Source organism: Cavenderia fasciculata (genome assembly GCF_000203815.1).
Source record: "Cavenderia fasciculata unplaced genomic scaffold Scf_EU5ZYIE02H8LDV-5, whole genome shotgun sequence".
NCBI classification, from domain to species: Eukaryota; Evosea; class Eumycetozoa; order Acytosteliales; family Cavenderiaceae; genus Cavenderia; species Cavenderia fasciculata.
In genome coordinates this window covers 42,315-65,449 of record NW_004457639.1, presented here as the reverse complement: position 1 = coordinate 65,449, position 23,135 = coordinate 42,315, and the positions used below count along the sequence as shown (strand labels likewise).

Genomic DNA, 23,135 nt, shown 5'->3' with positions numbered 1-23,135 from the left:
ATGTTTGTTTGTTGAGGGGAAAAATAATTTTGTTTGTTTTGTTTTTGTTTTTGTTTTGTTTTTTTTTTGTTTTTTTAGAATCTTTGTGCAATGATTAATAAAAGAGGATAATCAAATCTATTTGTGATACTATATAATAAATTTGTGTAAAAGTTTATCATCAAGTTTCTTTTTTTTTATTTGTTTTTTCTTTCTTTCTTGTTATTGTAAATGACAATCTTGATCTGATTATTATTGATATATTCTCTTTCTTTCTTTCTCTCTAATTTATATAAATTCTCTAATTATATGTATATATGCACACACAAGTAAATGAAATTTGCAAAAATGAAAGTAGAGTGAATGACAAAGAAGTGATTTTACCACTTTTTTAAAATTTTGCTTTTATTTAATTTTTGTTTGTTTTTCTCTTTCTGCTCCTCAACAAGTAATCATTATTGAAAAATGACGACGCTTCTGATTAACACTTCTGATCAGCAGCGTTGCTTTTAAAAGAAGGGAGGAGACCAGGTATGGCGCAATGGAATTTTACAAAAATCATGAACCATAGTTTTTTTTGGTTCACAGAACCATCTGGAGATGAGTCGACCGTGCAAACATTAGAAATATCTTTGTTGATTATAGGTTATAAAAAAAAGTATTTGTCTTTTTTCATTCTTTACTTTATACAGAGAATATGTGATATATTTATTCATTTATTTATATATATATTTATATATTATCTCTTTTCCAATGTTAACTTATTGAACATCTAGAAGGTGCAATAGTTTGTTGATCCAATTGTAAATGACCAATGAAATAATTATTATACAAGATTTGAAGCATCTTGTTTGAATGGAATTGTACATTTTCACTTCCATCTTTACCTGCAAATCTAAGCAGTGCATTTTTACCTCCAGGATGTCTGTCTATGTATTCTGTAATATCGTAAACTTTGTTTTGTATAATCATCCAACATGATTCTCTTGTATTGTGTCTTGATATCTCTTCCAAACTAAAATAATTCTTTTGATTTATCAATTCTTTTATATTACTTGGTAATATATATCTTAAATTTTGATTATTATTATTTATATTATTATTATTATTATCATTATTAGTATTAATTTGTTGTTGTTCTTGTTGTTGTTCCTTTACATTATTATTATTATTATTATTATTTGTTTGTTGTTGTTTTATATATGTTTCATTATTATTATTATTATTATTTTCAAAAGTTAAATAGATTGGAGCCAAACTACTATTTGTTTCATTATTAAATTTGACATGAGTTGAATCGCAATAGGGATATGATTTGGATTGTTTGCAAGTACACATTGGTATTCTAATTACTTGTTGCGATTGTCCATTTTCATTATTATTATTATTTGTAGTAGTCACTGGTTGTTTGTTTAATTGATCTAGAATTATATTATCTGGATCAGTCTCGGTGAATGATCGTATTGAATCAGCAATTGTATTGAGTGAATGCGATAGAGGTCGGTCTCGTGACAATGTATGTTCAATCTTTAATTTGGTAGTAGTCGATTCACTATAAGTGTAAGATGCACTATGATGTAATTGTTTTACATTGCTACTACTAGTCATTGTTGGTGATGCTAAACTACTACTACTTGAAGACGACCTAGATCTTCTTGCTATTTCTTTACTATTATTTAATGATTTTGTTTGTTTTCTTCAGTTATTATTATTATTATTATTATTATTATTATTATTATTATTATTATTATTATTATTATTATTATTATTATTATTATTATTATTATTATTATTATTATTATTATTATTGTTGATAATCATATCATCCATTGATTCTATATCAGGTAAATTGTATCCATTATTACTAGAACTACAACAACAATTTGAACATCCTCCTCCTGTTGGTGTAGAGGATTGATGATTAGTTTCTATATTACTTATCATCTCTCTCTCTCTCTCTCTCTCTCTATGTATATATATTGTATCTGTGTGTATAAATATATATATTAAATAAATAAATAAAAGAGTAAACAAATTACTTCCTCTTTCTCACTCTTTATATAGAATATTCAAGTCTAGAGTTGACTTGATTTCTATTAATATAACAAAGAAGAAAGGGATTCCTTTTAAAGAGAAAAGAATGGGATCAGCCACTATAATATATGTAATCCACAAAAAGTGAGGAGAGGAGGACCTGTGCTGAGAAAAAAAAGAAAAACAAAAAAAAAAAAATAAACGTTAACTTTTCCAACACCCTACTCTGGAATGCCAAACCCCGATTAAAAAGTTGGGAACAACGGGAATCATAATTTGTAATTTAATCTGGAAAAATGTAGAATAATATTAATATTAGAATTTATAATTATACTTTTGAGATTGAAATTGAAATTTAATCCCACTCACTCTCCTTCTTTTTCTTTATCTTTCTCTTTAAAAAGATAAAATTTTATAATTAAATATAATAATAATTTGAGTCAGAAAATTTTCTGGGAAAGATGATTTACTATAGTAAAAAATAGAAAGAATAATAAACTTCTAATACTAAATTTAATACACAATATTACAGCCTATAGGCAAAGAGAAAAAAAAAAAAAAAAAGTAGAAAAAAATGAATTTTGGGGTGAGCCGATCACTGATTCATTGTGTTGATTGAAGTTCTCTATCAACATTGAGTCTGTCTGAGGTTACTAAAAAAGATCAGAGAGAGAGAGATGTATAGTGCAGGTGATGATATTTCTGCAGTTGTAGTAGATGTAGGAACTTGTACAACGAAATCAGGTTATGCTGGATTAGATACTCCTACTGTATTCCCTACTGTATGTTGTTCTCAAAGACGACGACTCAAGTCATCTCTATCTCTCTCTCAATTGAACCTTTCTATTCACTCTCTTTTACTTACTTTTTTAGAGTGTAGGAATAACATATACATATGGTAAAGATGGTATGGTTGGTTCATATCAAAAAGCAATTGGCGATGGAGAAGATTTAGATCCAGATGTAAAGAAAACATATTATACAGGTCATAATGCAATCTCTTATAAAAGACAACATATGGAGATTCAATCACCTTTATCTGAAGGTCTAAGTATGTAAAGAGCAAAGAGAAAGAAAGAGGAAGAAGACTGAACTGAGAGATTGAGAGATCGAGAGAAAGAGTAAATACAGTCTTTATTAATGCAAATACTATTTCCTTTCTATTTCTAGTTAAAGATTGGGATGCAATGGAACATATTTGGAGTCATGCATTTCATGAACAATTAAATATCAATCCAGCTGAACATCCAATACTATTGTCAGAGCCAGCATACAATACACGACAAATTAGAGAACGAGTATCAGAGATTATGTTTGAGAAATTCCATACTCCTGCTGTATTTATATCGAATAATGCTGTTCTTACTTCATTTGCAAGTTGTAAAGCTACTTCTTTGGTTGTTGATTCTGGTGGTGGTGTTACTACCATTGTACCAGTTCATGATGGTTATGCAATTAAAAATGGTAAAAAGAAAAAGAAAAAGAAAAAAAGAATGTATATAATATTAATTCCTTTCCTTTCATTTCCTTTCCATTTCTTTTTAAGCTGTTGTAAAAAGTAATTTAGCAGGAAATAAATTAACAGAAGAATATTATAGAATATTATCAGAGAAACAAATCAAGATTCTACCATACAATTTAATTAAAAAACAAGAAATCAAACCTGGAGAATATAGTGTCACTCCAATCGATATGCCAGATCTTACAGAATCATTCAAGAAATATCATACTTTGGAAACTATTCGTGATGCCAAAGAATCTGCTTTTAGAGTTTCAACTTCATTCCTTGGTGAAGAGTAAGTAAAAAGGAAACAAAGAAATCATTAATATTTATTTTGTATTAATTTTTATTTTTATTTTAGTATTAGTACAGTTGCAACAGTACCATATGAATTACCAGATGGTAATTTATTAGAAGTTGGATCAGATAGATTCCATATTCCAGAATTAATATTTAATCCAATACCATTGAATGATTTGGAGAAACCAGCAACACCATACCAATCGCTACAAAAGATGATCTATGAAAGTGTTGAAAAGAGTGACTCTGATATTAGAAAGGAGTTGATTGCCAATCTCGTCGTATCTGGTGGCAATACTCTGTTCCAAGGTTTCTCGGATCGTCTCTATTATGAATTGGGCGAATTGTCACATGCCTTTGGAAAGGTAAAGGTCGTTACACCAAATGTAACAGAGCGTAAATATTCAGTTTGGATTGGTGGTTCCATTCTAGGTTCATTGGGTTCATTCCAACAAATGTGGATGTCAAAATCTGAATGGGAAGAATTTGGTCGTCCTCTTGTTGAAAAGAAATGTCCCTAGATAAAATTTAAACTAAAACAAAACAAAAGACAAATAATAAATAATAAATAATAATAAAAAGAATATTTAAATAACAAAAAAAATGTATATATTTATATTATTTATTTATTTTGATTTTAGACATGAAAACCAAGTTTTTTATGAACTTCTTCTTGAATACGAGTAAGATAACGTAAATAGACAGCTTGATTTAGAGCTTCATCATAATTATTTTCTTTAAATAATTGATCTAGTTTCTTTTCAACTTGATTCATCTTTTGTCTGTTGGTATGGGCAATTTCTTTGATTGCATCTTCATTTTCCTCGGCAGCTTCAATCTCTTCTCTAATTTCCAAAATCTCCATCAATACTTCTGGATCAACGTCACTAACATTTTCAAGGTCAAGTCCCTTGTCATTCAACATAAACTCGGCACGAAGAAATGGTGATCTAAGTATATTATATGCTCCATTTAATGCAGTTGCTTGATCTTTTGATAAATCTTGTTCCTTTTTTGATAGAGTTTGGAAAAGATCAGGATGTAATTTCTTTTGTAATTGTTTAAATCTATTTGATATATCTTTTAAATCAACATTATATTCTGGCTTACTAGTAGGTAAAACAAAAAAAGAAAAGAAAAGAAAAAGAAAGTTAGATAAAGTAAGAGATAGATATCTATCTCTCTAGATAGGATATTTACATTGAAAATATATCAAATGGATTAATTCTTTGATGTGGAGCTTGTACAACATTACATATTGAACAAAAGAATTCTTTTGGTTCAACATTCATCTTGCATGACCAACATGATCTTTGATGATGTTTATGATTTGTTGTAGAAGTACTATATTTAAATGTGTATTCTTGTTTATGACTATTTATAAATAATGACGACAATCTATTGTTGTTGTTGTTGGTTAAAGTTATTTTTGGTTGATAGTAGAAAGAACAAGTAGTACTGATATCAGATGTTGTCTTCTTCTTATTACTATTTAATAATAGATTATTCAATCTTATTATTATTGGTTGTTTATTAATTATATATCTTCCCAACATGTTTTATCTCTAAATTGCTATAATACAATGAAATGAAATATCTTTCATTCATATATAAGTTCGTCGACTCTTTTAAAATTTAAATAATTTAATTAATAAGACCTCCTCCGACTCTTAATTAATTATATTCATCCTTTTTGGACAACACCATCATTCTTTAGTCATTATTAAATACACTTTGAATTGTAGAAAAGGTATCAGTTGATAAAAAAAAGAAAAGAAGAAGAAGTTCTTTTAAAAGACACCAAATCTCTATTGTCAGTTTCAAATTTGTTTAAAAAAGATTAATAATAATAATTAAGAGAAAGAAAGAGTTTAGAGAGAGAGAGAGATGGAAATAGATTCAATAGAAGAAGAAGAATATTATCAAGAAGATAGTGATAGTGACAGTAGTGATGAAGGATTTCAACAAAGAGCATTTGATTTGGGAGATTTAGATGATGATAGTACGATGATTAATTTTGATGAAGAACCATTGACTGGTGAAGAGTATCTTCGTCGTGTACGATATGCAGCAAAGAGATGTCCCAAGGTGGTAGTAGCAGATATAGATTTGACAAAGTTGCCTGTTGGTATGAGGAGACCTTCAAACACCTATTTTACACCTCCTCCACAGATTGCGCAGTGTCTTGCTCATCTTGTTCCCTCTGATGATTGGGTTGACCAATTCTTGGAGGGATTTTCAAATCATCGTCAATGTTTAAATCATACTCTTTGTAATACTCCTACTCCAACTGCTCCTCATGAAATAATAAAATTACCTCATCAAAATGATAAAAGATCTTGGTATATTTATTGTTTTGGAAATCAATTTAATAATAATAATCAAAATAATCAAAATAATAATAATAATAATAATAGTTCTAATAATATTGAAGGAAATCAACCAACATTACAATTCTTATTACATATTGATCATGTTTTAACACTTCAATTGATAGAGTATCATGTAGAATGGTTAGAGAATAAAGAGTTGACAATGGAAAGGTATGTTTGGTTTTATACATTGTTGGCAGTGTTGGAAAAACCAATCGACGCCGATACAAGTGCCAATCTCAGGTCACTTCTCAGACGACTCGCCACTATACGTTCAAAGATTCTCACTCTCGAAGACCCATTACTACCAATTGTCAATATACTTTTCACAATTGTTGCTAAATATTTTAATCAATTGGAACCATCGCAATAAAGATATTGTTTCATTTAATTTATTTATACTTTCTTCTTTGTAAGGAGTCGCCCCCTTTTTGGTCAAAAAGTTGAACACCTGGCAAAGACCGAAAAAGCATCTGAAAAATACAATATATGTGGAGATTTTTCATTCGGTTTCTCTCAAAAGTGAGGCTTCATATGTTTTTTTTTTTAAAACTATAGGTTTCATTTTCATTAAATTACAGTTATCTCTCTCTCTCTATCTCTTTTTTTTAAAAGAAGAATGTCATCAGCACAAATCTATCAAGTACCGGTAGTTTGTAATGGTTTAAGAGAACCAGAATCTATCAATCAAATAGTAGATGCTTTAGATAAATTGGACAAGGTGTTTGCAGATGTTTATTCATCGATTAGCAACCGTATACAACATGAAAGAAATAGAATGGAGGGTATTACAGGTCGTCTAAACAACGTACAATATAGAGTCAATCAAGTGGTAGGAAGTAAAAGTGCCATTACTGTGTTTAGTAGTGCAAAATACCCAACTGAAAAGAAATGGCCAGACTATAATCCTCTATATGCTGATAAAGCAAGATTACCATTTAAACCTTCTCATTATAATTTACATGATGTTGTAAGTAAAAAAAAAATAGAAAAAAAAAATAGAAAAAAAAAAAGAAACAAATTAATTTTTTTAATTCTTTTTATAGAAAAGAAAAAATGAAGATATATTTTTAGAGGTAAATGATTTGGTATTTATTGAAAAGAGTATTGATGCAGCAAGTAAGGAAATATCGGTAAAGGAAGGGTTGGGACATTTACCAAGTCATATTCCAAGTATATCGAATTTGCTTTTATTCAATACTCAGGAAAACCCATACAAGAAATATTCAAATACATTGGACAATTTGTCGGGTGGTGGCGTCACTGGTGAGGATGGAGCTCCTCTATTATTGGGTGACAAGAAAAAGATTCTTCATGCTGCACCCGTCACTGTTGAAAAGGGTGATGTACTCCCCAGTGTCGAGGGTGGCAACGTCAACTACAAGACTGTCATTAATCCAGCTGAACTACCATCATACGACTTTCCAAGTGCACTTCCACTTCGTGGTGTTGCCGAGAATATTGGTTGGGTTGTTGGCGATAGCAATTCAACTATTGCACCATCCAATCAAGTTAGTTCGGCATTACCAATCTTTGAAAGCAGTGAAGCAATGCCATCTTCATCTACTACAGCATCTCAACCACCAGTGTACAATAACAACATCAACAACAACAATACTAATATTATGAATACTAATCTTCCACCAACAACTGGAGCACCTCCACCACCACCACCTCCACCACCTCCTCCAAGTGGTGCTCCACCTCCACCTCCACCACCTCCACCACCAAAAATGTCTGCATCTCTTCCAACTACACTCCAAGACGACAGTGACAATGAACAAGCAGACGACCAAAATACAGATGGATCTGCAATTGGAAATCTTCTTGCCGATATTAGAAAAGGTCACAAGAATCGTCTCAAAAAGGCCCAAGAACCAGCTGAGAAGCCTCTTGTTGCCGAGGTGGTTGAAGAGGAACAACCAAAGAGCATTATGAATGATCTTATTTTGGCTCTCTCTAGAAGAAGAACAAGTATCGCATCAACCAAGAAATCTAGTAAAAACAAAAAACAACAAGATTCTGATAGTGATTCTGATAGTGATTCAAGTGAATGGGAATAAAATAAAATAAATCACAATCTCATTATTATATTTCTTTTGGAATTAATTTAAATTATGTTTTGTTTTTTTTTTTTATTATTTATTTCTTTGGAATCTGTACACATAGTAATATAGTTGTTTTTTATAGGGGGAGGAGGTAGGGATTTCTTTTTTTTAAAAAAGGAAAATATTAAAATAATAATTATTATTATTATTTGTTATTGATGTTTGTTTTGGTTGTTCTTGTTGTTGTTGTTTGGTTGGTTGGTTGGTTATTTTGCGTCTTGTTTGTTTTGCCTATTTTTTTCCTTTTTTTTTTTTTCTTTTCTTTTTTTTTACAATAGTCCTATGATTTTTATATATTTTGATTAGTTTTTTTTTTTTTTTTTTTTTTATATTATTATTATTTTGTTTTGGATTAACATTTGAATTCTATGTGAAAATTATTATTCCGTGTCGTGCCATCATTTGATTATTATTACTATTATTATTTCTTATTTGATGCAGTTCTTGGTGGGTTTTTTGACCGCGGTTTTCTACCTAGAGCAGGTTGGAAAGGAGGAGAAAGCGTTCTGGCTGATGATCTCATAGAGTGCATGTTCTTTGCTGATTTTACAAGTAGCCATGTATCTGGTATTTTAGAATCTTTTTGAAAGCGTGTTGGGAAATCGGTTAAACCTTTTTCAAGGGTTGACTTTAAACTAGTTTCATCCAAAGGTGGTAATTCTTTTGATGCTTTAAGTTTTAATAATTTCTCATTTTGATTGATTGTACAATGTAATGTAATTAAAAACTAAAGAGTAAAAAAAAAAAAAGTATAAGTATAAATTTTGATTCCTTTTTTCCATTTTTCTTCTATTTTTTTACTTACTTCTTTAATATAATTTACAATACTTTTAAAAGTGCAAGATCCACCATTTTCAAGTAGAGCCAAAGCGGCAACATCAAGAATATGGGAAGGACTATCATCTGGTAGGCCACCATTTTCCTCTGAAGAGGAATCATCGTTATCATCATTGTCTGATTGTGCATCGGAATTTTCATCGTTTGATTCATTGTCAATTTCGTCTCCATCGTTTTGAAGCTTGAATCGTTTCACAGGTGCTCTTTTTCTACCACCTCTTCCATTTGAGGGTGGACTTGTTGTTGTTGTTGTTGTGGTGGAGGTTGTTTCTTCTGGCTGTACAGTGGCGGCGGCTTGAATGGCTGCCTTTGATTTTCGTCCTCTGGTGGGTGTCGTTGGTGGTTGTGTCGATACAATTGGTGGCGATGTCGTTGGTGAAGAGGTGATTGGTGGCGTGGTTGATTCAGTCTTTTCACTAGTCTCGCTGTTGGTTGGTGATTCATCTTCAGCTTTACGCTTCTTTATCTTTCTTCTCAAGCTTATTGGTGTATGTGCCGATGCTGTAGTTGAAGGTGGTGACGTTGTCGTTGGTTTAGTGTCATTGGAAGTGGGTGTTGTCACCGTGGTGGTAGTGGTTGAAGCGGCGGCAGCAGCAGCAGCAGATCCATTGTTTACTTCATTTGATTCAACAGATTGTTCTTCCTTTATAGGTGGTGAAACTGTATCATTATTATTATCCACCATTGTGCTCGAGTTAGTAGTAGTAGTAGTAGTATTGTTGTTATTGCTTTTAGATGGGGCGCCAGCTGGTTTCATTGGTGAGGTTGCCGATGTAGAACCTCTCTTTTTTCTACTTAGAGGTTGAATTTGTAACTTTAGTGACATTGGTTGGTCACCATTACCATTGGTTGTGGTAGTTGTAGTCGTAGTCGTAGTAGTAGAAGTACTGGGAGAAGTAGATGTAGCAGATGATAGAGTTTCCGTCTTTTCTTTTTCTTTTTCTTTTTCCTTTTTTACCTCTTCACTATTAATGGTAGCAGAGGTGGTGGTTGGAGATAATGAAGATGTAGATGATGAATCTGTCATTGTCTTGTCTCCATCAGCGTCTTCTTTTTCCTCTTTCAAGGTGTCACTATCTCCTCCAGTTGGACCTCCCTCTCCATCGGTCTTGTTGCCATCTGATTTTTCATCATCTGTCTCTTCCGATGGTAGTTCGATTGTCTTTCCTCTTGGTCCAATCAACCACCATCCATCCCTCTCTGGACATCTTAAAAACAATGGATTAACAGGTGATGCATTTGATAATGATGCCGCTATCACTCTCTTGTGATCATATGTATATTTTGATCCATCTCTTTTTCTTAATTTCTTCCATTTCTAAAATAGAAAAAGGAAAGGAGGAAGGTTAATAAAAAGATCCAAACAAACTCTTCAATACTTTTACATACATCTGATAAAAATGATTGAATTGCTGATAAATGAGCTTCACCATTATGTGCTCTTAATGCTCTTAATATATATTCTATAAATGAAAAGAAAAAGAAAAAGAAAACAATCAATGTCAATATATATCTAGTCAATGATTTCCCTTTTTTTCATTCTATTACATACTTTGAACTGAACTAAGTGATTGTTCTTCAGATTTATCATTATCTTCAGATTTATCACCTTCTTCATCGGTTGGATGAGAAGATGATTTCTTTGAATTACGACGACCTGTATGATTTGAACTGCTAGACTCATCTTCATTCATGGATTCTTCACCTAGACTCTTGTTAAAATCATTTTCAGATTCATCGATTTCGCTGTGATGAGCATCACTCATTTCATTTCCACTCTTGTCGGTGCCTTGTTCCTTTAGTGATTGAGTATATCTTCTTGTACTATTCTTTGAGATTGAATGATGATCATTATTATTATTGTTATTATTATTATTATTGTTATGATTGCCACCTCTCTTTTTTGAATGTTTAGTCTGTTGTTGAATGATCAATTGTTGGAAATAGATATCGGGTTTGGGATCAACATTGGTAGAGGTGATAGAGTCAATAACCATTGTACCTGCTGCCGTGGTGGTTTCCACATCGCTACTACCAACATCACCTATTGTCGATGCTCCAGAAGAGTTGGTTGTAATAGTTAGACTGGTGGTAGTTGTCGCCGATGCTGTTGCACTTGCACTATTAAAGATTCCAATGTTGACAGTTGGTGCAGTTACTATACTATTAATAGTAGTATTATTATTGGTGGTGGTGGCTACATTACTACTATTACTACTACTACTACTATTGTTATTGTTGTTGTTGTTGTTGCTATTACCACTACTACTGCTACAAGAAGAATCAGATGATAAAGTATCCTTCTTTTCACTGATACTTCTGTGAGGTTTACTCTTTTCTCTCATTTCTCTAATCTAATCTAATTTCTCTATCTATCTGAAATTGACCTTTAGATTAGTATACTTGTATTGGTGGAAAAAAGATAGATAGATAAATCGAGAAGTGAAATGAAATGAATATGAAATTGGGGATTTATTAAACAAAGAACAGTCTTTTTTTAACAAAAAAAGGGGGGGGGAAGGAGATTGCTTGATTGCAAACAAAAATAACTTTACTTACAATAATAGGAAGAAAGGTAAGGCGGGTTTAATTGATTGATGTATGTATATATATGTGTGCGATGAATGAATGATTGGCTTTAGAAACTCTTTCTTTCCCAATAACTCTACTATTTTTAAATAATACAATCGTGTTTTTTGTTGTTCTGTTGTTGTTGTTGTTTCTTTGTCTTTTTGATATTTTTAAATTAAAGTGGACTATAGTGTCTTGTATAATATATCACAATCATTGATCCTGACACTATAGTCTTTGATATATTATTATTGTGTGGGTGGTAATTTGAAATTGAAAGTTGTAAAAGAGAGCAAAGGAGTTGTTGTTGTTGTTGTTGTTGTTGTGAAAAGATCTTTTATCTATCTAAACTGTTGATACTGATGATATTTGATTGTTTATATATAGTTGAATGATGAATGAACAATCTAAATCATTGAAATAGACAATTGACAATGTCTATTACTCTTTTATCAATGATTCCGACGAGATTGATTGTTGAACAATATGTTGCTATTGCTACGTCAGATGTCAGATGTTATTCTCTCTCTCGCGCGATATTTGACAATCGCCTTGAATATTATTATTATTATTATATTATCTTGACAAACTAACTACTACTATATATCGTATCGATAGATATTATTATTATTATTCTTTTTATATTCTTTTCTCTCTCTCTTTTTGATTGCTCGCGAATAAAATGTGGTACTGAGGGTTTGCGAATGTAAGTTTTATTTTTAATTGGTTTTTTCTGCTGTTGCTTTTGAGCGAACAGGTTTTTTTTTGAATAATGAAAATCGTGGGGTCACCCAATCCATTGAATGGAAATTTCCCGATTCCTATACCAATAGATAGAGTTCTATATATATAAATAAAATAATTCATCAATAATAATAACAAAAATATATATTAAATTTTTTTGATTTTATTTTATTTCTTTTTTTTTTTTTGGTTGTTGGTTATTATTATTAGTCGGGTTTAACATTATAAATAAATTATTGTGATTGGAAAAAAAAAAAAGAAATTAGGATGATGACAAAAGAAAAAAGAAGGGTCGACGCAAATGTTTCCTTGCTATTTGATTTTGATCGATCGATGATTATTTTGGATGATTTGAGTGTGAATGATTGTGAATTGATTGATTGATTCCTACCACTTCCAGTGTACACCAAGAATTTAATGATGATTATGTTTGTTATTGATGTTGTTTGTATTATCTCCAATCCAATTATTTTTTTCATATTCTTCTGCTGTTATTATTTTTTATGTTTATATTTATACTAGTGTACATTTTTTAATTAAAATTATTAAGTTATATTATTATTATTATTTTCTGTTATATTTTTGATTGCTGATTGATTTGATGATTTTGATGATGATGATGATGTAGTTGTTGTTGTCCCATTATGTGAAAAAATAAATTTAGTACCCTTTTTGTTGTTGTATGTTTTATCGTCGCTATTGTGATTGTTAACGAGGTGGTAAAGGTGGTGTTGGACGTCCTGGTTTTGGTGGTGGTGGAGCTACACCAGTTCCATTTGGAACCATACTGTTTGGACGTGGTGGAATCTTGGCTCCGGGTGGGCCACCAGGTGTTGGTGGGGGACCGCCAGGGACGGGTGGTCTGACTGGCTTGGGTGGGGCACCGGGACCACCACCGCCACCACCATTCATGTTGGGGGGAGGTGGACGAGCACCGCCTGGAGGAGGGGGTGGACGAGCGCCGCCGGGTGGTGGAGGTGGACGAGCACCACCTGGAGGAGGTGGAGGACGATTGCCTGTTGGGATGGGTGGTGGACCGCCCGGAGTTGGTGGTGGGCCGCCCGAAGGAGGTGGACGGGGTGGCATTTTGCCAGGACCTCCTGGAGGGGGTGGTGGACGTGTTGTGCCTGGAGGTGGTTGTGGTGGACCTCCTGGGCGTGGTGGTGGTTGTTGTGGTGCCACAGATGTTGGTCGTGGTGGTTGTTGGGGTGGGTGTTGTGGAGCCATCGAAGTTGGACGTGGTGGTTGTGGAGCCATTGATGTTGGACGTGGTGGCTGTGGAGCAGCGGCTGCTGGCTTGGCCACTGCTGCCACCTTTATCGTCGTACCCGTGTTTCTTCCACTTGGGTATACTTTATGTGTTCTTTTGAATACTGGTGGTGATGGTAACTCTTCTATCGAATGAAAGCTCCATCTTTCAGAACCATCGTATAAATCTATACATAATATAATAAATCAATCCATAATTTAAATTCCATTATAAATGTTTATGTACCAAGTAATAATAGTATTCGAAAGAAAGTTGTTGTTTGTTGTTTGTTTGTTGTTTGTTGATGATCCAAGTTTTAGGGAATGAAAAAAAGGTTAGTATGTATAATTATTATACTACTTTATGTGTATAGTTCACTATATTTAAGTCTAAAATTATTACCATTTTCTTGTGGTTGCATTGATCTACTCATTGAATTATCAAACTAGATGCTGCACTCCTTTTTTTTTTTTTAGTTTCTCTCTCTATCTCTTCTCTCTCTCTATATTCTTCAGATTCCCTTCTCTCCCTATATTTGTTCCCTATAACATATAAGATAAATGATTGTATTAGTATATTTAGATAATATAATGTGATCTATAGAATAAACAAGATGTAACAAAAAAGATAACAACTCCTATAGTGCATGCATATAGTAGTTGTTGTTGTTGTTGTAGCTGATGTTTCCTTCAATCTCCCTTTTCCTCTTCTTTCGCGCTCTGTCTGTTATGATCTTTACTTTTTGTGATTGTTGTTGTTGTTGTTATGATTATGTGTTGTATATAATATGAACTATCGTATATAGGAGGAATGAATGGATGGAATCGAAGTTTAATAATGGCAAGCCTGATTTACAAACAGGGATACAGTTGTAAAAATCAAGCAAAAAAAAAAAAAATCAAAAATGTTATTTTTTCTGATAATGGTTGGTGAAGTGTACAGAGCTCGATATCTATCTTTATCTTGTCACAATATAAATGAGGTTGATGGGCAAGCATCAACAAACTAAACTAATGATTGATAGCTTGTCAATTCAAATTTATTTATTTGTTGACACATACATAATAATATTATTATTAACTGACACTGTTTAGCTTCTTCTTTTTACTTTTCGTAGCTGTAAATATACTACTATCTCTCTATTACTTCTACTTCTACTACTACTACTCTATAGGTAAATTTGGCAGTTTCTAAAAAAGATAGTATATAGTATAGGGAAAACAAAAACAATGAACTGACAAAAAATTTAATATAACATAGACTGGAATAATAATAATAATTATTCAAACAACCACGTTTTCCTCCTCCTCCTCCTCACGATAAATCTTGGTTTTATTACAAAACTACCACCACCACCCCCCCTCTTCCTATCCGTCACTGCCTATTCCCACACAGTTATCGCAAACAAACAAACAAACGAATAATTGAATTTAAATTTATTATTATTATTATTGGTACCCAAAATTTTGTAGTGTCTAATACACTTGGTTGTTGGGAATCATCACAATGATAATTGGATATCTAAAAATAGATAAAAATTATTATTATTTTTATATTTTATTTTATTTTATATTTAAATTTTTCCAATGATTTTATACAGATTCTTAAAAAGATGATAGAGTCTCAAGTCCAGACTCTATTCTATTCTATTCTTGTTGAATCTTGAAGTTTTGATCAAAAAAACAATATTATAATTTTTTGGAATTTTTTTTTAAAATTTTTTTCTCATTCAAGCTTTGCTCAATTTAATCTTGTCTTTTCTTTGTTTTTTTTATTATCTCTTTTAAAGATAGATTTATTATATACATATAATTTGTTGTATTATTCACAAAAAAGAAAAGGTATAGAGAGTAGAGAGAGAGAGAGAGAGAGAGAGAGAGAGAGAGAAGAGAGAAGAGACTTTCATTTACTTCCTCTCTTTTGTCGTCTTTTTAAAATATCTTCTAACTTTTTCTTTCTTCTTCTTCTTCTTCTTCTTTTTCTTCTACCTACTACTTAGAATATTACAAGTGTACATATAATATATAAGGAAGTAAGAGAGAGATAATAAAAATAATAGAATGTTTAGATTAAAGGAGCTTCAAAAGAAGCAACAACAAGCAGCCGCAGCAGCAGCCGCTTCCAATACCACCAATGGTACTGATGCTCCAGCTACTACTACTACAGCAGCTTCAAACACCACCGAACCAACTGAAGTAAAGAGACAAAACTCAAACGATCTCAAGGAAATCAGAAAGCAAAAGTCTAAAGAAAGCTATTTCTCTCTTAAATCAAAACAATCATCTGAAGCTTCATCAAACAAGAGAGCTAACCCTGCCGAATTGAGAGCTCAAAAAGGTAACAAAAGAAGAAGAAGAAGAAGGAAACACAACTTGGTTTAGTTTAGTTTAAACTTATTCCCTTTTTTTTTTTTTGTTTTTATTTATTATTTTATTTTAGATATTGATGAAATGGAACTCCCAATAGGATGTAAAGTTCACTTTAAAGATTCAGATGATATCCTCAACTTCCAATTAGATATTATTCCAAGTGATGGTCTCTACCAAGGAGCTACATTCAAATTTTCAATTAATATTCCAAATACTTACCCATACGATCCACCAAAGGTTCACTGTGATACCTTGGTTTACCATCCAAACATTGATCTTCAAGGTCACGTTTGTTTGAATATTTTGAGACAAGATTGGATGCCAGTACTCAACATTGGAACTGTTATCTTTGGTATGATGACACTATTTTTAGAACCAAATCCAGAAGATCCATTAAATATTGGTATGTCTAAAAACAACAAAAACAAAAAAGTATACTTTTACCATTTACTTATATTTATATCTTTTAATAATTTTACAGAGGCTGCACAATTGATGATGGATAATCGTAAGAACTTTGAAGCCAATGTAAAACAATCACTTCGTGGAGGATATATCGCAAATCGTCAATTCCCCAAACTCTTGTAATCAATTCAATAAATCATTCAATAATACAACAAATCACAATCCACTTTTTTTTTGGAATTAGACCTCAAAACAAACAAACAACAAATAATAGAAATAGAAATATTTATTTGACTATTATTGAAACAAATCTTCATCTTCATTTTGAATTAGTTTTTCTAGATAATTTATAAATCTACTATTATTAATTAAAATTCCATGTATATCGTATGACTTTGCTTTTTGAATATTAATAAAATCCAATGAACTAGATGAAGAGATGATATGATTGACTAGATCCTTTCTATAATGACAAAGAGCAAAGTAAAGTGATTTATCACAATGTTGGTCAAGAGAGTTTTCTACCAATAGGTTAAATAATGAGATGCTACCAGTTTCACCACAAAACCTCCATGGCATTTCTTTTCCAATAAAAGTTAGACCTTGTCTAATTAGATATTGTGTCATTTCAATAGTTCCAAGCATCACAGAGCAATCCAAAATGGCATTAAAATTGCCATCCATTAATAGAGCCATGCGCAAGAACTTTTCAATCATTTTAAAGTTGTTGGTTTCGATTGCATTAAAGATTGCTCGATCTGTTGGTAATGAAGGCACCACACCACCTTGAAGTGTAGATTTTTCCAACATTTCATAGTAATAGGCCATCAAGATTGGATTGGAATTTTCAAGTGTCATATACATTAGATCCAATTGATAAGAGTCAATTTCAATGAAAAATTTGAATTGTTCAACAGTCATTGAATGAAACATCCAATTGCCAAGACTCCTTGTTTTCTGTAGACTTTGTATATCTGGTATGATGGATTTAATGTATCGAGCAATAGTCATCACCTGTCCACCAGCCAATATGCAAAGTCCAATAGTTACACTATCAAACTCTTTCCAAACTGAATTCTGATCAACCTCCATAGACTGATAAATCTTGATTGCATATTCAAGTTGTTCGATCTTACAATTTGATCTTGTAGAAACAGTCTTTAAAACCAATGATTTTTCGAATATACTATACAAAAATCTGATTGCATTTAAAACAACATCATCTTGTTGTTTTGTCAATTTTAAAAAGGTTTGAATTAAATTGGTTTGGACAATTGGTTGATATAAAAGATGTAATTGATCCAATTGTTTAATAATTTGATATGAATAGGCAGTATCTATCAAATCTGAATGAACCATATTTCCACTACTAAAACCATATTCATTTGAAAGATGATCCACTATTGATTGTTCATCAATTTGAACCAATGTTTGTCTTTTGGCAATATCCAATAGAAAAGCTTTTCTTTGACTCGGGGGATTATGTAATGATAGATCAGTACTGATATACTTTTTAAACCAACCTTGATCAGTACTGATTGGGAAAAACTTTGATATCAAGTCAACGTTTGAACATTTCCATATTTTATCATCTTTTGGTAACAATTTGACAGTGTCTATATTGGGTATTTTCAAAGTCTCCAAACAATATTGATAAAGTCCTGTTGGATGACAAAGAGTATGGTATACAAATTCATCAATATTATCGACCTCTGTAGAGAAACCATTCTCAACCAAATAATCCAGTACTTGAAAATGACCTGCTTGGGCAGATGTCCCTAACAATCCTTTTCCATCCATTCCTTTGTAAAAGAGACGTTCTATAATGTACATATTACCATTTGAACATGCCAATGAAAATACGGTTGCATTGTCAAACAACTTGTGATACTGAGAGTACACAAGATCAAACAACTCCATGTCATTATGATTGCTTTTAATGTACTCTACTATCGATATATCGTCGACATGGAGTTTTCTTTTGTTCTTTAAACGATCCTTTATGATTCCAAAATGCTTGTCCACGATACAATGATACATGTAAATGTAATCATCGTATTTACATCTTTCAGCATATCGAAAGGTATCCATCTTGTAATTAAAAGGTCTTTCTACATTTAACGCCCAATACGATCCAATTTGATTGTATAGTAAATGAGATCTTTGAACAGACTCTGACTTTACTCTTCTACCATGATCATTTACTTTAACATGAAATCTAGTGTTGGCAGTGTCATTTGACAAACTCTTGCAATAATCAAATATTCTTCTTCTTAGGTATGAATGTTTAAATATAGATTGAAATAATAAGGATTCCTTTTCATCCTTCTTTATTGTAGTCATATAAATAAATACAGTCTGTATGAGATAATGAAAAGAAAAAAAAGATAAACAAACTTGAAAAAATAAAAATGTATCTTCATTATTGTTGTTTTAGAAATTTAAAAGAATAATTTATTTATTAATTAATTATTAATGTTTATCGTTTTGTTGTTAATTTTCTTTAACACAAAAGTTATATTCATTGATACCATTGGTGCCACAATAATTTAAAGATTCAAATGGGACAGTCCATGGTTTGTCTGCTGTACCAGAACAATGGAAATCATATGATGGATAACCGTAATCAGACAATGTAGTAGTGTTACAGTCAAATTTGCTAGAACCACTTGACGTGGGTTGACAGGCACCCAAGAGTCTGTATCTAAGTTCAACGACAGAATCCTTCCAATCGTTGCATTGACCACTGGTGTATCCAACCCAAACATAAGAGTTATCTGGAATTGAGTATCCAGTGCCAACGCTGACCATGTAGCCTTGATCTGGCTGTGTTCCACCAACTTCCAAACACTTGTTTAATGAATAAGTATATGGTCTGAACTTGTCACCAGTGCAATCTGCAAATCTATAAGGTTGAGCTACAACCTCTTGTGAACTTTCATCATAATTATACTATTTATGAATAAAGAATTGATCAGAAACACATGTGTCAATCTATCAATCATCATCATCATCATTGATATACATACAATTGAACCACGAACACATTCACCAATAATAGTATAGTGACTATACGATTCACTGCCATTTGTACAGTTGGTTGACATATAAGTAATCTTTACAAATGCTTTATTTGCATTTTGTGATTGTACAGCAACCGTAATAACCAACAACAATGCAACTATTAAAATAAATCTAAACATTTTCTATCCAAATGATATATATATATATATACAAATAATATAATATTATAATATATACTCGTGAATGTAAATGGTTTTTAACAACAAGGCAAGGCCATCCCCAGCGTTGAAGCGAGCTGCTTTGATCAAAGATAATTTAATATTCATGACCAGATATTTTCGACCTTATTTAAGATCTCGCTGGGTCACTTTTACACATGTTTTTTCAAACCTGAAAAATTTGGACAATACCTTTAACTATATACTAAAAAAAGATTGTTTCTCTCTCTCTCTCTCTCTTTAATTAATTAGTAGTAAATAATAAAAAACTATTTACTTTTTAAAGTGAAAAATTTAAAAAATTATATACATATGTATTTCCTTTTTTATCAACCAAGAGTTTTTACAACTTTTATATATAAATTTAAATTTTTTTTGAAATAAAAGTTTTACAAAATCTATTAAAATTAGATCATCATTGGAGTATTTAATTTTACAGAAATTCATTTTACTTTTTCTATTCATTCTTTATTCAACTAATATTAAAGAGATAATTTATAGATAAATACATTAGCTTTTAGACATTAAAAAAAAAATGAGATCATTTTTATTTTCCATCCTTTTGATAATATCAACTACCATTTCAATTGTTTATTGTGATACCAATACTACTACAACTACTGAATCATGTTTAATAGTACCATGTCAAGATATTCAATCCATTTGCATAGTAAAAGGAACAAACAATTTTAATTGTACATTAGATTCGAGTATGGATGAAAAGACCAAATTCTTTGGACATGGACATGGGGCATTTATTAATTAATCTTTTTTTTTCTCTCTAGAAGATATTAGTATAAATATATCAGAACTTCAAAGTTATTTAGATTCTACCAATAATATGAATGTCACTCAATACCAAATCCAAGTATCAAACCATGGACAAGACATATTAAAGAGATTCCAATTGAAACCATTGGTTCCATTAAAGTACTCTACAACCAAAACATTTTGGAATATCGATATCATGCCAAATGGAGACTTGGTACTCCCAAATAACAAATATATCAATCCTGGTCAAACTTTTAATTTTGGGTAACATTTTTAAAGATTCAAACTAAATGTATTTGAGAAAAAAAAAAAAAACTAATATCTTTACGTTTTTTCTTTTTACTTTTTTTTAGTATTATATTAAAAGATAATGGTATTAAACCAAAGTTATCAATTAAATCTTTATCCTATTAAATAATTGTATATAAATAAACTCACAAATCTATATTTTGGAACCCTTAACTTACGAATAATGATTAAAGGTAATATTTACCAAACTTACCATGATTTACTTTTTTTTTATATAAATATAAATAAATAATTGTTTTAGAATAATAATATTAGATAATATAATATTAAAGTAATAATATTAATAGAAATAATAATTAATAATTAATAATAAATAATTATAATAAATAATAATAATAAGTACTAATGATCATATATATATATGATTTATATAATTTAAAAATATATATTTTATGATAATAATAAAGTAATAATAATAGATGAGTAGCTAAAGGGTATATATATAATTATATAATATATAATAAAGTATACTTTTTTTTGTTTGGCCTAATACTTTTTTTTTTTTTTGTTTTGATTATTATTAATTGGAAGGTTATTGTTTTTTGGTTGGTTTTGTTGTTGTTGTTGTTGTTGTTGTTGTTGTTGTTGTTGTTGTTGTTGTTGTTGTTGTTGTTGTTGTTGTTGTTGTTGTTGTTGTGGTTTCTAATTTCGATTAATTAAATCCTATTCGTAAATTTGTTGATTGATTGGTTTGATTGATTTGATTGATGAGTCCTATCTCTTAAAAGATACTTGTAAAATTTTTCCTTCGACAATGGAGCCATTGACAGAGTTGATTGCATTGAGAGAGTCTGTAAGATTAACCATTCTTACGAATCCAAACCCTCTGCATGCCTGAGTGATGGGATCCTTTACGACTTTAACGCTAGCAATAGCGCCAGAAGGACTGAAAAGTCGATAGAGGAGAGCATCATCGGCATCAGTGGGCAGGTTGTAAACATAAAGATTGGTTGGATCCGAACCAGTTGACAATATGGGTGATTGTATGGTTGGTAAACTTGGCTATAATAGAAAATAGATGGGGGAGATTAGATTATGTATGATCAAAAGGGTGGGTGAGTTGGGAAAGGGTTGGCCTCTTTATATTACCATTGCCATTTGCGAGTAATACGCTGCCGGAGAATACAATGATGGAGTGGCATTTGGTGATGGATAGGGAGAATATCTAATTGGTTGTCTCTTTGATGTTGCTTTTTGTCTCTCTAAAATAAATGAATTAAATAAATTATGTTCTTTTCTTTTTCTTTCTATTTCTATTTCTCTTACTTAGGATTTTATCATCTTCAGAATCAGCATATTTAATGATGACAGGTTTATCAGATCCAGGGAATTTATAATTATCAAGTGCTTTGATTGCTTTGGTTGCAGATTCAACCTCAGAGAATCGGACGAGTGCTTGTCCACGACTGGCATTGGTGGCAATGTCGAGCAATACTTTGGACTCCAAAACAATGCCATAGGTGGAGAAAAAGGTATTCAATTGATCCTGTGTAAAAGTAGTTGGTAAACCTTTGATGAATATATTGTTACTTGGTTTGTGATGTTCCAAGTCTGGCAGGTGATGATGTTGATGTGTAATTGGTTGTGATAATGATGATGACGACGAAGAAGATGACGATGATGATGATGATTGAGATTCTGAATTGGCATATCTAACCAATAATGTCTTTTTTTCTATTTTTGCTGCATTCATTGATTGTATGGCATATTGTGCTAAAAATAGAATAGAATAGAATAAATAAATATGAATATTTATATCAAATATATATTTGATAGTGTATATTTTTTTTACCTGAGGCATTATCTTTATATTTAACAAAACCAAAACCTCTACTAAGACCAGATACTAAATCAACCATGACACGACACGATTCAATCTCACCAAATACTGAAAACATAGCATGCAATGTTTCGGTAGTAATAGTATTTGGAAGAAAGTTTACAAATAGATTACCATTATTATTATTATTGTCACCTCCGCCGCCACCGCCACCACCACCATTATGTGTAGAAGTGGTGTTGATATTATTATTGTTGTTGATATTATTATTGGATAGAGCAGGTGCAGATGATGCAACAGAGGCAGATGTAAGTGAGCTGGTGGTGTTGATGATCTTATTATCTTTGGTTGATCCATTGGTTGTATTTATAGGTGACGATGGAGGTTGTTCTTCTTCATCTGTATCACTACCACTTTCACCATTATTATTATTATTATTATTATTATTATTATTATTACTGTTATCTATATGATTATTATTGTTATTGACAGTATCTGCTGTGGTTGGTGTTTCCTTTGTTGTATCAGTGTCAGAGCTATCCATCGTTTTTGTTTGTTTGTTTG

General features: G+C 31.2%; 12 protein-coding genes across 12 annotated transcripts; 4 read left to right on the top strand and 8 right to left on the bottom strand.

Annotated features, from left to right (window-relative positions):
* Window positions 1–74: 74 nt before the first annotated feature.
* On the bottom strand, window positions 75–1,587 carry DFA_09830 (uncharacterized protein; the record flags this gene model as incomplete). The annotated part of the gene is made up of 2 exons (XM_004351678.1): window positions 75–129; window positions 812–1,587. 2 exons carry the CDS (start codon window positions 1,585–1,587, stop codon window positions 75–77), a joined length of 831 nt encoding a protein of 276 aa, XP_004351730.1.
* Window positions 1,588–1,677: 90 nt separating this feature from the next.
* On the bottom strand, window positions 1,678–1,923 carry DFA_09829 (uncharacterized protein; the record flags this gene model as incomplete). Its single annotated transcript, XM_004351677.1, has 1 exon — window positions 1,678–1,923. One exon carries the CDS (start codon window positions 1,921–1,923, stop codon window positions 1,678–1,680), a length of 246 nt encoding a protein of 81 aa, XP_004351729.1.
* A 767-nt stretch (window positions 1,924–2,690) lies between these two features.
* On the top strand, window positions 2,691–4,335 carry arpD (actin-like protein 6A; the record flags this gene model as incomplete). Its single annotated transcript, XM_004351676.1, has 5 exons — window positions 2,691–2,795; window positions 2,887–3,064; window positions 3,184–3,477; window positions 3,560–3,809; window positions 3,876–4,335. 5 exons carry the CDS (start codon window positions 2,691–2,693, stop codon window positions 4,333–4,335), a joined length of 1,287 nt encoding a protein of 428 aa, XP_004351728.1.
* A 116-nt stretch (window positions 4,336–4,451) lies between these two features.
* DFA_09827 (uncharacterized protein) lies at window positions 4,452–5,422 on the bottom strand (the record flags this gene model as incomplete). Its single annotated transcript, XM_004351675.1, has 3 exons — window positions 4,452–4,923; window positions 5,015–5,302; window positions 5,397–5,422. 3 exons carry the CDS (start codon window positions 5,420–5,422, stop codon window positions 4,452–4,454), a joined length of 786 nt encoding a protein of 261 aa, XP_004351727.1.
* A 279-nt stretch (window positions 5,423–5,701) lies between these two features.
* Window positions 5,702–8,249, top strand: DFA_09826 (uncharacterized protein; the record flags this gene model as incomplete). Its single annotated transcript, XM_004351674.1, has 3 exons — window positions 5,702–6,357; window positions 6,802–7,156; window positions 7,233–8,249. 3 exons carry the CDS (start codon window positions 5,702–5,704, stop codon window positions 8,247–8,249), a joined length of 2,028 nt encoding a protein of 675 aa, XP_004351726.1.
* A 466-nt stretch (window positions 8,250–8,715) lies between these two features.
* DFA_09825 (uncharacterized protein) lies at window positions 8,716–11,476 on the bottom strand (the record flags this gene model as incomplete). The annotated part of the gene is made up of 4 exons (XM_004351673.1): window positions 8,716–9,021; window positions 9,100–10,449; window positions 10,521–10,594; window positions 10,684–11,476. The coding sequence occupies 4 exons, from the start codon at window positions 11,474–11,476 to the stop codon at window positions 8,716–8,718; spliced, it is 2,523 nt and encodes an 840-aa protein (XP_004351725.1).
* A 1,678-nt stretch (window positions 11,477–13,154) lies between these two features.
* On the bottom strand, window positions 13,155–14,128 carry DFA_09824 (WH2 domain-containing protein; the record flags this gene model as incomplete). Its single annotated transcript, XM_004351672.1, has 2 exons — window positions 13,155–13,882; window positions 14,098–14,128. 2 exons carry the CDS (start codon window positions 14,126–14,128, stop codon window positions 13,155–13,157), a joined length of 759 nt encoding a protein of 252 aa, XP_004351724.1.
* Window positions 14,129–15,755: 1,627 nt separating this feature from the next.
* ube2m (ubiquitin-conjugating enzyme E2 M) lies at window positions 15,756–16,652 on the top strand (the record flags this gene model as incomplete). Its single annotated transcript, XM_004351671.1, has 3 exons — window positions 15,756–16,032; window positions 16,135–16,467; window positions 16,546–16,652. 3 exons carry the CDS (start codon window positions 15,756–15,758, stop codon window positions 16,650–16,652), a joined length of 717 nt encoding a protein of 238 aa, XP_004351723.1.
* A 114-nt stretch (window positions 16,653–16,766) lies between these two features.
* DFA_09822 (uncharacterized protein) lies at window positions 16,767–18,812 on the bottom strand (the record flags this gene model as incomplete). Its single annotated transcript, XM_004351670.1, has 1 exon — window positions 16,767–18,812. The coding sequence occupies one exon, from the start codon at window positions 18,810–18,812 to the stop codon at window positions 16,767–16,769; it is 2,046 nt and encodes a 681-aa protein (XP_004351722.1).
* A 150-nt stretch (window positions 18,813–18,962) lies between these two features.
* Window positions 18,963–20,176, bottom strand: DFA_09821 (uncharacterized protein; the record flags this gene model as incomplete). Its single annotated transcript, XM_004351669.1, has 3 exons — window positions 18,963–19,421; window positions 19,499–19,650; window positions 20,164–20,176. The coding sequence occupies 3 exons, from the start codon at window positions 20,174–20,176 to the stop codon at window positions 18,963–18,965; spliced, it is 624 nt and encodes a 207-aa protein (XP_004351721.1).
* A 70-nt stretch (window positions 20,177–20,246) lies between these two features.
* On the top strand, window positions 20,247–20,896 carry DFA_09820 (uncharacterized protein; the record flags this gene model as incomplete). The annotated part of the gene is made up of 3 exons (XM_004351668.1): window positions 20,247–20,421; window positions 20,497–20,746; window positions 20,836–20,896. 3 exons carry the CDS (start codon window positions 20,247–20,249, stop codon window positions 20,894–20,896), a joined length of 486 nt encoding a protein of 161 aa, XP_004351720.1.
* A 381-nt stretch (window positions 20,897–21,277) lies between these two features.
* On the bottom strand, window positions 21,278–23,115 carry DFA_09819 (RNA-binding region RNP-1 domain-containing protein; the record flags this gene model as incomplete). Its single annotated transcript, XM_004351667.1, has 5 exons — window positions 21,278–21,433; window positions 21,524–21,793; window positions 21,881–21,993; window positions 22,058–22,504; window positions 22,584–23,115. The coding sequence occupies 5 exons, from the start codon at window positions 23,113–23,115 to the stop codon at window positions 21,278–21,280; spliced, it is 1,518 nt and encodes a 505-aa protein (XP_004351719.1).
* Window positions 23,116–23,135: the final 20 nt, after the last annotated feature.